The sequence below is a fragment of the Mustela putorius genome, unplaced genomic scaffold (assembly GCF_011764305.1).
Source record: "Mustela putorius furo isolate JIRA1106 unplaced genomic scaffold, ASM1176430v1.1 tig00000139_pilon_pilon_pilon, whole genome shotgun sequence".
In the NCBI taxonomy this organism is placed as follows: Eukaryota; Metazoa; Chordata; class Mammalia; order Carnivora; family Mustelidae; genus Mustela; species Mustela putorius.
Window position 1 is genome coordinate 11,216,635 of NW_025421293.1, and position 15,989 is coordinate 11,232,623.

At 46.7% G+C, this 15,989-nt stretch overlaps 1 protein-coding gene across 1 annotated transcript in view; it reads right to left on the bottom strand.

Annotated features, from left to right (window-relative positions):
• Positions 1-15,989, bottom strand: part of ZNF12 (zinc finger protein 12) — a 33,988-nt gene that overhangs the window by 6,099 nt on the left and 11,900 nt on the right. Inside the window, 2 exon segments of the mRNA XM_045075142.1 lie at positions 1,334-1,429; positions 1,681-1,807. Of these exon segments, the coding sequence (XP_044931077.1) occupies positions 1,334-1,429; positions 1,681-1,807 (223 nt within the window).

Here is a 15,989-nt window from a genome sequence, read left to right on the forward strand (position 1 = left end):
GCTCTCTCACACAAATAAATAAATAAAATCTTAAAAGAAAGAAAAAAGCACAAACAAAATATATATCCTACCAAATAACAGATTACTTGATCAAACCTAACTTTTTTCAAGGTGTGGCCATGAGGCAGAGTCCCTCTGAGAGAAGGAGCAGACGGAGATAATGGTAAGAGCCAGAAGGAAAAACTTCAAGGAGGGGTTGGGAAAACTGAGCCCGGACGGGAAGAACGTGTCTTCGGACAGAGCAGGCCCCTCTGAAGTGAAGCGACAGGGACAATAACCACACTAACAGAAGACACTTAGGTGCGAGGACCCCGTGGAGTGTACCAAGGGCTGTGGGGAAGCATAGAACATTCATTTCCCAAGCAGCACAGGGAAGAGGAGGAATTCGCACCCCTTTGGGAAGCAGCAGGGGCTCACCAAAGGCTCCTCCTGGGCGACCAGTGATAAGATCGACTGGAAACATCGAGGAACTCGTCGTGTAGGTGCAAGGGGGTGCGGGACGGCCACCACAGGAGAGGCTGGACAGGAGGACAGGGACGGTAAAGCAGAAACAAACAGGCCAACAACAGCCCTAAGGACAGAGGCAGGAGGAGACCTGGGAGGAACTCGGGAGCCAGAACACACCACAGATGGAAGCAGACCCGTCGGGGGCATCTTCTGGAAGGTGGAGGGAATGGAACTCACTCCCGTGCACCACACGCACTGAGCGCCTGACGGGACAGGATGCTGGTCAAGCACTGGGACAGAACAGGGAGTGAGAGACAAGATGGACACGGGTGTCCGGGGCAGGCAGGAGACCAGACACCGCTGTCGCCAGACGTAAGAAGCGCCAGACTGCGGGAAGGACGAGCAGCACCGGCCACAGGTGAACCAAACACACCGGCTCAGGCACAGGTGAGGGTTTGGAATCTGACCTCAGAGAAGGGGGACGTGAAACCGGGGTCAGAAACCAGTCTGAACCATTTCACAGAAAAGAGGAAGAAAAAAGGTGGCAAGAACCGAAGAGTCACATCAGTCCCTTCTCGACAACAGGCTTATGAAGGCCTAAGAACGAAAGAACCCAGGGATGGAAATGCCCTGGGAGCGAGCAAGACGCCAAGGCTGGGGGAAGAAGGAAGTGACTGGGCAGGGGCTCTGGGAAGAGGCAAGCATGGCAACGTTCTGCAAACACAGGTTCTCGGGGGGGAAGGAAGAAGGCGCTGGGAGAGGGACTCGGGGAGCTAGAGCACACAGGTGACTGTCTGTAGTCACATCTACACGTTCGGGACCGTTAACAATTCCCGGGAAAAACACTTCCAAGTTACCAGGCTCCGCACTGCCTGCACTAACACACCTGGGTAACTCTGTGGTAGGAATTCTCCTTCTACTATCCATGGCTCTTCTCCTTGCTCCAACTTGATGATAACTTCCGGTTTGATAATGTGACAGCCTGTTAACAGAAACGAAAGAGAACTTGAGCCTGACTGCTGGGCTGCTGGGTCTCTGTCGTCCGAAGACAGTGCTGCCTCACGACCAGCACCACAATGAGGACCTTTCACTGGGGAGGTGAAGACCAAAATGCCCTGCCTGCTGCCCAAAACAGACCACTCACGTTTGTCCCGTCAAACTCCAAGTTAGAGTCGGTAACATTTGAGGGAAATCCCATGTATCTTAGCAATCGAGAAAGCGGGCTCTCCTCACCCACGGAAACGAGATGGCTGTAGTTCTCCAGCATCACATCCCGGTACGTGGTCTTCTGCTCGGGCTCCAGCTGCTGCCACTCCTCCTGGGTGAAGTTCACGGCCACGTCCCTGAATGACACTGGCCCCTGCAATGGCACCGGATCGGAACTGGATGAGGTGAAGGCAGACGAGGACAAGAGCTTACCAAGCTCACTGGTCAAGTTATCTATGAACACTGTATACCTTCCTTATTGTGGAAAGAAAATAAACATAGCAAAAATATGCCAGGATGAGTTCATTTAGCATACATAAAAAAAGAAAATAGTGTCTTGCACTATGAGCTAGGAACAATCCTGGCTGCTGGGGACACAGACCAGCAGACACAGCTGCCGCCCTGAGGAAAACAGCACTGAGGAGCACTCCCACTGATGCAGGATGAACTTTGCTCCTTTTTGCTTCCAGAACATTACCAATGTCGGTTCTCCTCTCACCTCTCCCACTGCTCCTTCTATCTCCTTTGCTGGCTCCCCTGTTCTCCAAGCCATCCTCAAGTTAGAGGGCCCGGGGCTCTGTTTTTGGTCCCTTACTCTGCTGTCTACACCCTGCTGTGATCCCACCGGACCGCCTGGCTTTAATTCCCACCTACACGTCAGCATGTCCAAACCAGCCACCCCGACTTCTCTCCTAACTCCAGACACGTCCCAGACCCAAACTCAACAGCCTGAAATTCCACCGCTATCTCTATTCATACCTGCTCCTACTACAGCTTACAGAAGTGATACTGGCCACAACTGCCAACGCCACAAGCAAGTCTAGCAATGGACAGCCCAATCATGTGCTTTACTGCAGGGTAAGCCTACCCAGGTCTGACAGAGCTGCCACATGAATTGTCAGTAACGATGGGCTTTGACCGTCTCTAATTCCCACTGGAGATTTCAGAACCCCCTTCCTCCCACCCACATTCCAGGAAGCGGGAGCAAGGTCCTGCAGAGGGGCACACAGCTCAGAACAGACCCAGAGACTGCCCAAACCAGACTTTAAAACATTGATCTTCTGAATCAACTGTCCACTCAAATACACCAGTCATTACAACAGTCCCGCTGTATCGCAACCTCTAAAATAAAGGTAAGAGTGGTGTCTATCACATCACATAATACCAGCATCAAATGGGCTAATCCATGGAAAAGCACTTAGCCAAGTCCTTGGAACATAATACATACTTCTCAATGACACCTACATATTACTGATACCTGTCCCTTACCCACTCTTTCCAAATAAGGACAGAAAGTAGTAAGGCAGAAGTTTAAGCAACTAAAGGTAATGCAGCTGTCAAGTTTATGCAATTATCAGGAAGGATTATAAAAGTGTCCCCGTGTTAAGAAAAAGGCCCTGGAGGGAGAGGAAGCAAGATGGTGGAGAAGCAGGAGACTGAAATATCATCAGGTCCCAGTTCAGCTCGATAGTTATCAAACAGTTCTGAACACCTACAAACTCAACAGTAAATAGAAAAGAGCCACAATTCTAGGAACAGAAAATCGACCACTTTCTGGGAGGCAGGACGTGCAGAAAAGTGAATCCAAAGCGATGGGGAAACAGACCGCGGGGGGAGGGGGCAGCTCCCAGCAAGCGAGAGCACAGCGGAGCACAATATCGGAACTTTGAGAAGTCTGCACCACCGAGGGACATTACTCCAGAGGCTAAGCGGGGCTGGAGCTCTTGCGGGGACAGTGTGGTCTCAGGACCCACAGGGTTGCAGAAAGACCAGGGGTGTCTGAGGATGGCAGAGCTACCAGGTATCAGAGCGGGGAAGCTGGCTGCAGAGACGGAGCTGAGCAGTGAGCTCTCAGTCGGGCTTACTGTAAACTGTGATTCAACACACAGTCGGACCACTACTCTTCGAGAAGGGACCCCACAAGTGGTAGATCAGGAAGACACCCTCCTTCTTCCTCCAGGAGGAGTGGCGCAGAAGTGCATAGCAGGAATCTGCTGGGTTTGGAGACTCCAAGGACCCCGTTTGGAGATAGAAATGCTCAAGATAGAAATGCTCAGTCATGGGCCAGGTGAGCTCAGAGTGTGGCCAGAGACCAGGGCGATGGGAGGGATTGACTGCTTTTCTCTGAGGATGCACTGAGGAGTGGGGCTCCGAGCTCCCAGCAACTACGGGGGCTGGAGATTGGGAGGCCACCATCTTCGCTCCCGTCCTCCAAAGTGGTATGGAAAGTGTTCAGGGAACAAAGGCTACCAAGAGTGAATCCGAGCAGATTATGTAGCCCAGCCCCTGGCAAGGGAGGTGCCATTCTGCCTCGGGCAAAGACATTTGAGAATGACAGCAACAGGCACTGCCCCCAGAAGATCAGCAAGGATATCCAGCCAAGACCAAGCTCACCAATCAAGAATTGAGGAACTGGGGGCACCTGGGTGGCTCAGAGGGTTAAAGTTTCTGCCTTCAGCTCAGGTAATGATCCCAGGGTACTGGGATTGAGCCCCCTATTGGGCTCTCTGCTCAGCAGAGAGCCTGCTTCCCCCCCTCTCTCTACCTGACTCTGCCTGCTTGTGATCTCTCTCTGTCAAATAAATAAATAAAATCTTTAAAAAAAAAAAAAAAAGAATTGCAGAAGTGGGTGCCTGGGTGTCTCAGTGGATTAAAGCCTCTGGCTTCAGCTCAGGTCATGATCTCAGGGTCCTGGAATCAAGACCCACATCAGGCTCTCTGCTCAGCAGGGAGACTGCTTCCCTATACCCTGCCTGCCTCTCTGCCTACTGTGATCTCTGTCAAATAAATAAATAAAGATCTTAAAGAAAAAAAAAAAAAAAAAGAACGAACGAACTGTGGAACTCCAAATCTAGAAGAAAGCAACACATAGAATTCATGGCTTTTTCCCCATGATCCATTAGTCTTTCAAAGTTAAATTTTCTTAATTTTATTTTTTTCTTATTCTATTTTTAAAGTTTTTCCTCTTTCCTATTTAATGGTTTTTAACTATTTTATCTTACCAATACCTTTTGAAGAAATCTTTTCAAATTTTCATTGTGAGGGTCATATTTTATCTCTTCATTGTATTTAACCTTATTTTTTAATATACATATGGGTTTGTTTTTTCTTTAAAATTTTGGGATACAATTTCTTCTAACAGATCAAAATATACCCTAAATCTAGCCTATGGCTTTGTTTTAGTCTCCAGCCTGATCACACTCTTTCCTTTTTTTTTTTTTTCTTTTTTCAACTAAACTTTTTGCAATTCCTTTTTAAGAATCTTTTTAAATTTTCATCCTTACCGGCATATTCCATCCCTTCACTGTGACTTTCCTTAAAATTTTGGGAGGTACTTTTTTCTAAGAGATGAGAATACACCCAAAATCAAGTGTGTGGCTCTGTTCAATTCACAAGTCATATATATATATATATATATATATAGTATTTTATATATATATATATATTCATTCTTCATTTTTAATTTATTTTGTACCCCTTTCTTCTCCCTCCAGGTCTTTTCTGATTTGGTTGGCATATATTTTTCTGGGGTTGTTGCCACCCTTTTAGTATTTTGTTGTCTCATTCATCTATTCTTATTTGGATAAAATGACAAGGTGGGAAAAACTCTCCACAATAAAAAGAACAAGAGGCACTACCGACTGCTAGGGACCTAATCAATACAGACATTATTAATATGTCAGAACTAGAGTTCAGAATGATGATTATCAAGGTGCTAGCCAGGCTCGAAAAAAGCGTGGAAGATATTAGAGAATCCCTTTCTGGAGTAATAAAAGAACTAAAATCTAACCAAGTTGAAATTTAAAAAAGCTATTAATGAGGTGCAATAAAAAACAGAGGCCTTTGGGATGGCTGGGTGGCTCAGTCGTTAGGTGTCTGCTTTTAGCTTGGGTCATAATCCTGGGGTCCTGGGCTCGAGGACTCCCACATCAGACTCCCTGCTCAGAGGGAGGCCTGCTTCTTCCTTTGCCTTATCCCCTACTTGCATTCCCTCTCTCACTGTCTGTCAAATAAATAAACAAAACTGTCTTTAAAAAAAAAAAAAAAAAGAGGCTCTTACTTCTGGGATAAATGAGGCAGAAGACAGAATTAGTGATATAGAAGACCAAATGATGGAGAATAAAGAAGCTGAGAAAAAGAGAGACAAACAACTACTCAACCACAAGGGAAGAATTCAAGAAATAACTGATACTGTAAGACGAAACTGTATTAGAGTAATTGGGATCCCACAAGAAAAAAGAGAGGAGAAGAAGGTATACTGGAACAAATTATAGTAGAAAATTCCCCTTAACACAGCAAAGGGAACAAGCATCCAAATCCAGGAGGCACAGAGAATACTCCTTAAAATCAATAAAAACAGGTCCACGTCCCATCATCTATGAGTAAAACTTAAAGTCTCAGTTACAAAGAGAAAATCCTGAAAGCAGCTCAGGACAAGAGGTTTGTAACATATAATGGTAGAAGTATTAGATTGGCAGCAGACCTATCCACAGAGACCTGGCAGGCCAGAAAGGGCTAGCATGATATAGTCAGACCACTAAATGAGAAAAACATGCAGCCAAGAATACTATAACCAGCTAGGCTGTCACTGAAAATAGAAGGAGAGATAAAAAGCTCCTAAGACAAACAAAAATTAAATGAGTTTGCAAACACCAAGCAAGCCCTTCAGGAAATATTGAAAGGGGTCCTCTAAGCAAAGAGAGCCTAAAAGTAACATAGAACAGAACGGAACAGAGACAATATACAGTAACAGTCACCTTACAGGCCGTGCAATGGCACTAAATTCGTATCTTTCAATAATAAAGAATGTAAATTAATGTAAATGAGCTAAAGGTCCCAATCAAAAGACACAGGGTCTCAGAATGGTTAAAAAAAAAATTAAGACCCACTGATATGCTGTCTACAAGAAACTCATTTTAAATCCAAAAACACTTCCATATTTAAAGTGAGGGGGTGGAGAACAATTTACCATGCTAAAAAGAAAGCTGGAGTGGCAATCCTCATATCAGATAAATTGGGTTTTAAGCCAAAGACTATATTAAGAAATGAGGAAGGACACTTCCTTCCTCATACTTAAAGGGTCTGTCCAACAGGAAGATCTAAAAATTTTAAATATCTATGCCCTGAACATGGGAGCAGCCAATCATATAAACCAATTAATAACCAAATCAAAGAAACAGATCGACAATAATAAAATAATAGTAAGAGACTTTAACACCCCTCTCACTGAAACAGACAGATTGTCTAAGCAAAAGATCAACAAGGAAATAAAGGCTTTAAATGACACACTGGACCAGAGGGACATCACACATATATTCTGAACATTCCATCCCAGAGCAACAGAATATACATTCTTCTCTACTGCACATGGAACATTTTCCAGAACAGATCACATCCTGGGTCACAAATCAGGTCTCAACTGGTACCAAAATCTTGGGATCATTCCCTGCGTATTTTCAGACCACAATGCTCTGAAACTAGAAATCACGAGCAGCAAGTTGGAAAGGGGAACTCAAATAAATGGAGGCTAAGGAGCATCCTACTAAAGAGTGAATGGGTCAACTAGGAAATCAAAGAAGAATTTTAAAAATTCAAGGAAACAAATGAAAATGAAAACGCAACTGTTCAAAATCTTTGGGACACAGCAAAGGCGGTACTAGAGGAAAGTATATACCAATACAAGCCTTTCTCAAGAAACAAGAAAAGTCTCAAGTATACAACCTAACCCTACACCTAACGGAGCTAGAGAAAGAAGAGTAAAGAAAGCCTAAACCCAGCAGGAGAAGAGAAATTACAACAAAGATCAGAGGAGAAATCAATAAAATAGAAACCAAAAGAACAGTGTAAGAAATCAACGAAAGTAGGAGCTGGTTCTTTGAAAGAATTAATAAGATTGAAAACCCCCTGGCCAGACTTATCAAAAAGAAGAGAAAGGACTCAAATTAATAAAATCATGAATGAAAGAGCAGAGATCACAACCAACACCACAGAAATGCAAACAAGTATAAGAACATATTATGAACAACTATATGCCAGCAAATTTGACAATCTGGAAGAATTGGATGCATTCCTAGAGGCATATAAACTACCAAAACTGAACCAGGAAGAAATAGAGAACCTGAACAGACCCATAACCATTAAGGAAATTGAAGCAAGGATTGAAGGAAACCACAGTTGGTGGCATCACCAATTCCAGACTTCAAGCTCTATTACAAAGCTGTAATCATCAAGACAGTATGGTACTGGCACAAAAACAGACACAAAGATCAATGGAAGAGAATAGAGAGCCCAGAAATGGACCCTCAACTCTATGGTCAACTGATCTTTGACAAAGCAGGAAAGAATGTCCAGTGGAAAAAAGACAGGCTCTTCAAGAAATAGTGTTGGGAAAATTGGACAGCCACATGCAGAAGAATGAAACTGGACTATTTCCTTACACCACACACAAAAATAGACTGAAAATGGATGAAAGACCTCAATGTGAGAAAGGAATCCATCAAAATCCTTAAGAAAAACACAGGCAGCAACCTCTTCAACCTTAGCTGCAGCAACTTCTTCCTAGAAACATCACCAAAGGCAAGGGAAGCATGGGCAAAAATGAACTATTGGGACTTCATCAAGATAAAAAGCTTCTGCACAGCAAAGGAAACAGTCAACAAAACCAAAGACAATCCGCAGAATGGGAGAAGATATTTGCAAATGACATACCAAATAAAGGGCTAGTATCCAAAATCTGTAACGAACATATCCATCTCAACACCCAAAGACCAAAAAACCCAATCAAGAAATGGGTAGAAGACATGAACAGACATTTCAGCAAAGAAGACAGCCAAATGGCCAACAGACACATGAAAAAGTGTTCAACATCACTCGGCATCAGGGAAATACAAATCAAAACCACAGTGAGCTACCACCTCACATTGGTCAGAATGGCCAAAATGAAAAAGTCAGGAAATGACAAGTGTTGGTGAGGATTCGGAGAAAGGGGAACCCTCTTACACTGTTGGTAGGAATGCAAGCTGGTGCAACCACTCTGGAGAACAATATGGATGTTCCTCAGAAAGTTGAAAATATAGGTACCCTACGACCCAGCAATCGCACTACTGGGTATTTACCCTAAGGATACAAACGTAGTGATCCGAAGGGGCACATGCACCCGAATGTTTATAACAGCAATGTCCACAATAGCCAAACTATGGAAAGAGCCTAGATGTCCATCAACAGATGAATGGATAATGAAGATGTGGAGTGTGTATACGCACACACACACACACACACACCCCACAGAGGAATACTATGCAGCCATCAAAAGAAACCAAATCTTGCATTTTGCAACAATGTGGATGGAACTAGGTATTACGCTGAGCAAAGTAAGTCAATCAGAGAAAGACAATTATCATACGATCTCTCTGATATAAGGAATGTGAGAGACAGGGTGGGGAGCTGTGAGGGTAGGGAAGGAAAAAGTGAAACAAGATGGGATTGGGCTGGAGACAAACCATAAAAGAGATTCTTAATCTCATGAAACAAACTGAGGGTTGCTGGGGGGTGTGGGGGTAGGGATAGTGTGACTGGGTTATGGACACTGGGGAGGGTATGTGCTATGGTGAGTGCTATGAAATGTGTAAGCCTGATGATCTACAGACCTGTACCCCTGGGGCAAATACTACATTACATGTTAATTAAAAGAAAAAAGAAAAAAAGAAAAAGAGTAAGACCCCAGGGATTCCGACAAAACACAGAGTAAAGAGGGGCGTGGACAGCAATGAAGGGAAAGGCTGTGTCATACTCAGGGGCCATGTGAGAAGAACACAAACTCTAGACGTTGACCAAAAAGCTATGTTTCTTCATGTGGAACGATCAAAGAGTGCAGGATGCATCCCACTGGCAAGATTCTCCGAGATGCCTAGTCACCTGACCCTGTTATTCTTCTAAGCTCCAGGTGTGGGGACGTCTGGGGACCAGGTTTTGCTGGCCTGGGAAGGGTAAAGGTCCTGGGCTCAGAGCACAGAGCACTGTGCTCTGGGGCACAGAGTATGGCTAAAAGTGGTTCCTGCCCAATCCAGACCAGGGTGTGCAGAACTGCCCCGGCCCGGCCTGTGAGCAGATGGGCTAGGGGAGCAACAGCGAGCAGGTCTTCCAGAAGCTGTGCCCATCCTTCAGTCAGACATCTCCAGCCAAGACTGCAGCCACCCTGATAAAGACCAGTGCCCACCAGTTCACGTGTTAAAAGTCATTACCAAAACCAAGAGAGCAGGGATGAAAACAGGAAGTAGTTAAGTTCTAAAGCATAAGTACAACAATGTACATCTTATTTTAACTTCTGGTTTTGCCGTCTGTAATTTCACAGAATGTACAATTTGCAGCAATCTTTTTTTTAACACTTGCATTTTTGCCTTATTAAGAAAAATACATATTAAGGGAAAAATGATAGTTTTTGTTGTTTGTAATGCACATCAAGTACATGTTTACAACCAGCATTACTGTGAATGCTCCAAACTGATTCTCTCTTTCCTGATGGATCTGAGTAGCTTGCCCAAGTTCATGATTACATGCAAAGAGAGGAGAAAACCATATTGTTCTTTCTCTGACTTTAAAAAAGCAGCTTCAGAAGCTTCTGAAACTCAAAGAAAATGGGTTTCACAAAACCTGGCTAACAAATTAAGAAACTAGACAGAACTGCAGATATTTAAGGATTTTAGGTGAGTTTCAAGAGGGAACAACCCTTGATGTGTTAAAAGAACACTCAGTACAATGTTTCAGAGACCGCTTCATAGTCAAGAACTCTGAGCCGGCTACGCATTTTCACACAAGCCAGACCACTGGATGCGTGAGTGAAAACACTCTGTGAGCGCCTCCGTCTGCGCCACTGTCTGAGGGCTTAGGATGCAGACCAGGCCATTCTCTCCCTGGCTGTTGCATCGAGGCAGTAAATGCTGAGAGGCGGCAAGGCCCTCGGAGGGGTGTAGACAAAAAGCCATGTGCAAAGGGACTCTAACAAAGGGCTGTGTGTGCCACAGCCACCTCCGGGGTCCCGAACAAACCCCACTGGGGCCGGAAGCCCACAGTCCACGGGCCCCACGGATCCAGAGTCCTCCGGAACATGCAGGAGAAAGCACATTCTCAGACACCTGAGGCCTCCAGAGCTGCGAAGTCAGAACGCCACAATGGGGTCCCCCCAAGGAGAGAGACCATGGCCATCCTCCAGAGCCAGGAGAGGAAAACAGAACCGCAGAAACGGAGAGGGAAGCCCGAGACCGTGAACTCCACCCACTCGCCCCCCAACCCGCGGCGCACGAGCAAGAATGTGGCTCCAGCGCTGGCTGAGGACTCTGACCCACAGAATCGTGCTCATTTTGAGAAATCTTAAAAATGTACAGTATTCAACTCGTCAAAATGAAAACATTAAAGAACGAAGTGGTAGGGGTGCCTGGATGGCTCAGTCGGTTAAGCGTCTGCCTTCAGCTCAGGTCATGATCCCAGGCTCCTGGGACTGAGCCCTGCAACAGGTTCCTGCTCAGCTGAGAGTCTGCTTCTCCCTCTCTAGCTTCCCCCCTGCTTAGGTTCCCTCTCTTATTGTCCCTGTCAAATAAATAAATGAAATCTTCAAAAAGAAAAAAAAAATGAAATGGTAATGCAGGAAAATAAAGTAAAAATATTAAGAACCCTGGAAGAAAATGTTTGCTGACGTGATCCAAACAGGAAACATGTATAAAGATTTAAGACTATTTTCTAGGTTGGGGTGCCTGGGTGGCTCAGTGGGTTAAAGCCTCTGCCTTCGGCTCAGGTCATGATCCCAGGGTCCTGGGATCGAGCCCTGCATCGGGCTCTCTGCTGAGCAGGGAGCCTGCTTCCCTTTCTCTCCCTCTCTCTGCCTGCCTCTCTGCCTACTTGTGATCTCTGTCAAATAAATAAATAAAGTCTTAAAAAAAAAAAAAGACTATTTTGTAAGTCAATTAAGAAAAGCAAAACAAAACAGTATTGTGACAGAAAGCCTGGCATAAGTGGGCACTTCACACAAAAACTGGAACTGAAAAAGCTACAAGCTGTGTGACTCCCTTGAACAATGCGGGGGTTAGGGACACTGACGCTCACAGCTGAAAATGCGCATACAACTTCTGAACCGCCCCCAAACTTACAGTATCCTGCCGACCAGAAGCCTTACCCACAAACATGCCGTTGATTAACACATGTTCTGTGTGTTATGTGTATGATAAATAGTATTGTTACCATACAGTAAGCTGGGGGGAAAATGTCAGGAAAATACCTTTTTGGTGCCAGTCTGTACTTACTGAAAAAAATCCACATATAAGTGAACCCAGAGATCAGGCCCATGTTGTTCATGGGCATTCGGGGAAGGCCAAAACTATACACACAAAACTATACATACACAAACTATACTATACACACAGCGCAAAGACAAGTGGTGGTCAGGGACCGGGGGAGGGAGGGATGAACAGGTGGGCAGGGAACTTTCAGGGCAGCAAATGTGGTCCATAAGATACTGTCATGATGGACACATGCACTATCCAGACATCAAGGCCTGAACCACACAACACAAGGCGTGACCTCTAACATCAACTACAGGCTGCAGATAATCACCTGTCACTACTACAGTGAATCACACGGACCTAAGACGTTCACAACGGGAGGAACAGAGACAAGGAGGGGTTGACGGCACCTCTCTACTGACCACTCTCTACTTAATTTTCCTATAAACTTACACTGCTCTCAAAAATCGTCTACCCAGCAAACGTGGTGGCCTGGCTGGTTAAACAACTGCCTTCAGCTCAGGCCATGAACCTGGAGTTCCAGGATCGAGTTCCACATCGGAAGTGGGGGAGGGGGGGGGTCCCTGCACAGCAGGGATTCTGCTTCCCTCTCTGACCTCCCCCCTTCTCATACTCTCTCAAATAAATAAATAAGATCTTTATTTTAAAAAAAAAAAGTCTACACATTAAAAGTGATAAGGGAAATCTGTGTTCTGAGGTGGCCAACCAATCCAGCAGCAGACCCTAGTCCCAGCCCCAGGGCCATTCCGGGTCCCCACCCCCTGCCCCACCGGTCACAGCCATAACAGTGCCACAGATATGGAAGTAAAAGTGTATAAATTACCCCCTTTTTTGTGTTTGGGGCTCAGACCTTGGCAGATTACTCTCCTCTGAGCCCACCAGTATTACGTAAATCTCTGATCTCCAAGGTCTCCGAGTGCTACCTGGTTCTTTGGCCAATATCCAGTCCAGGCTCCACAACATTTGGTTCCCTGACTGGGAAACCCAACCACACTGGCCCATTGCTGCCACTGGTGTGAGAGCAACGGTGGGGCAGTGACAAAAACGAGGGGACACAACGGAGAAGGTGTGCCCTTCGAAAACTTGGCAGTCTCCCACCTGGTTGCCTCGGACAGGCCCTGCTCTGTTTCCACCAGACTCAAGGAGACTTGGCAGGTGACGCCCTGGTCCCGACGTCAGATTCCCCTAAGGCCTGGGGTCCCAGCACCCAGTCAGGCCCATCCGTCAGGGTGAAGGGGAGACTGATCACCTCCCAGAGACCTCTCAGAGGGGCAGGTCCCTCAGGTCAGATACCTCTCAGAAGGGGGATCAGAAAGGAACTTCCGAAAGGAATTCCACAGGTCAGGGCCTCCCAAGAGGGGAGGAACTGTAATAACTGGTGCGAATGGGTGAGTAAATGTGTGGTTTGACCTGGTTTGTCAGGCGGACTGATTCTGTGGCTCCACGGTCTTGAGACTACAGAGTCCGAATAGGCCCCAACCTGTTTCGTGGTGACCTCATAGGATCTATGATGAGCCCTTCGGGGCACTAGTCCGGGGTTTATAAGGACTTAGTATGGCTAAGAGGCACCCAAGTCTCCTCCAGGAGGGCACACATGTGGGCATCTGACTGGTCTCTCCTCTGGAGGGACACCCACCCTTTGACTGGCTCTGTGCCACCGCACACGGGGACATCACTATGGCATCAGGGCAGAGTAAACCTATGGTTCTAGACTGTATGATCAACATTTCATGAAGGGGTTTTCATCCCGGCAAAGTAAAAATATAATGTGAGTTAGAAAGGCACAGCTTTAATGTCAGATGGCCTTCAGAAGGGGCACTGGATGTCCTAATGGTTCACTGGGTGTGGCAAGTTGTAAGAGGAGAGCCAGGACACCCTGACCAGTTTCCGTACATGGACTCCCAGCTAGGAACTGCCCAGACCCTACCCCCTGTGTGCGATCTGCTTGCAACAGGCAGGGATAGGCCAGAGTTTTAAATCATGTCACCCAAAAGCCCCAAAAGGACCAACAGAAGAAGCCCCAGCCTCCAAAGATCCTAGCTGGAGATCTCATGGATAAACCGATCCTGCCCCCTCTGTATGCACCCCCAAGGCCATCTACACCTGATCCCATACAGTTCCAGGCACTCCACCACCATCAGTCTCCCCAGTGTCCTAGGCCCAGAGGATCCACTTTTCTAGGACCAGCAGTCAGGTGCACCCCAGGCCAGGCACAAGCACCCTCCAAATGCTGGTACGAGAGATGTGGGAACCCGAGAGGCACAGTAAAGACAGAACAGTCCAACCCGGCCTGTTCCATGATATATTATCAACCTTTCTCCACCAACGACCACCTCTCTGGTACTAGCAATTACCACACGAGAGAAGAAGAATAGAGACTCTCCCCTGGCCAGGCCCAACCGAGCAGCCTGCCGGAGCTGAGGCTCGCCTTCTCTTCAAGATGGGCTGAAGACAACTCACCTGGACTAGCTCCAAATCAGGCCCCTACATAAAAAAAGAAAAGATAGTGCTCTGGGTACTCCCCAGACTGCTGGGCCCTGGCAATGGCCAGTCGCATATCTGTCAAAGAAAGGACTCCATGGCAGGATGGCCACTGTGCCTCAGGGCACTAACAGCCACAGTCCTACTTATTAAGGAGGAAGGCAAGCATACCCTAGGGCAAGAATTTAACGTCAAGGTCCCTCATGAAGTTGCACCCTCATGAAGACACAGGGGCACCGCTTCCTTTACAAATCTCGGCTACCACAATACCAAGGGCTCCTCTGCAAAAAACCACGGGTCACCCTTGAAATAGTAAGGACATTAAACCCAACAACCTTTCACCCCATAGAAGAGGTGGAACCAGACCACGACGGCTCTAAGGTAACCGATGAAGCCTACACAAGCCATCCAGATCAGGGATCAACCATAAAGAATCCAGAGCTCACGCTGTTCAGCAGCAACAGCAGCAGTTACCTAGAAGAGGGTGCGGAAAGAGCGTTACGCAGTGACCATGACAACTGAAGATGTGGGGCTCGATCCCAGGACCCTAAGATCATGACCTGAGCCGAAGGCAGATGCTTAACCCACTGAGCCACCCAAGTGCCCCAAGTTTAAGTTATTTTTCATGTAGAAAAAAAAGAAGACAAAGTGAACCCTGAGCTTGTGTCTTAAAGCAAGAACAAGTCAAAGATATTGAGGGAGAAAAAGGGGAAGAAGGAAGACAGAGCTACGGAGAACAAGATGGCAAAGGAGCAGATCTAAATTTTGTCTGGTCCCAGGAATTCAGCTGGATAGTTGTCAAACCATACTGAATACTTACAAACTTAACAGGAGATTGAAGAAAAGAATAGTAGCAATTCTATAAACAGAAAAGTGACCCACTTTCTAGAAGGTAGGATGTGCAGAGACGTGAATCTGAGGCAGTATACGGGAAGACAGACCGCAGTGGGGAGGGGCCGGCTCCTGGCAGAACAGTGGAGCACAAAATCGGAACTTTTAGGCATCTGCTCTGCTGAGGGACATCACTCCAGTGGCTAAGTTGGGGGTGGAACCGTGGCTGGGACAGTGTGGTCTCAGGACCTTCAGGGTCACAGAGAGACTGGGGAGTACTAAGTGTGGTGAACTCCCAGGTATCAGAGCAGGGAAACCATCTGAAAAGTCAGAGCTGAGGAGTGGGCTCTCAGCGAGCTAAGGGTTACCCTAAACCATGATCCACAGCACATTCTAGCCGCTACTCTTCAAGCAGGGACCCAACAAGTGGCAGATGCAGGGTGACCCTACTCCTTCCTCTGCCAGGAGGAGCAGTGCAGGGGCATGCTGCAGGAATCTGCTGGGATTGGAGACTCCAAATGGGGTCATGTGCCAGAGACAGAAATGCTCGGTCACTGGCTGGGTAAGCATGGAGTGCGGCCGGAAACCAGGAGGACAGGAGTAATGGACTGCCTTCCTCTGCAGGTGCAATAAGGATGGGGGTCCCCCCCAGGCTCAAGCTCTCCACTCCTCCAGGGAGGGAGACTGGGAGGCTGCCATTTTCATTCTTGTCCTCCAAAGCTGTTTGGAAAG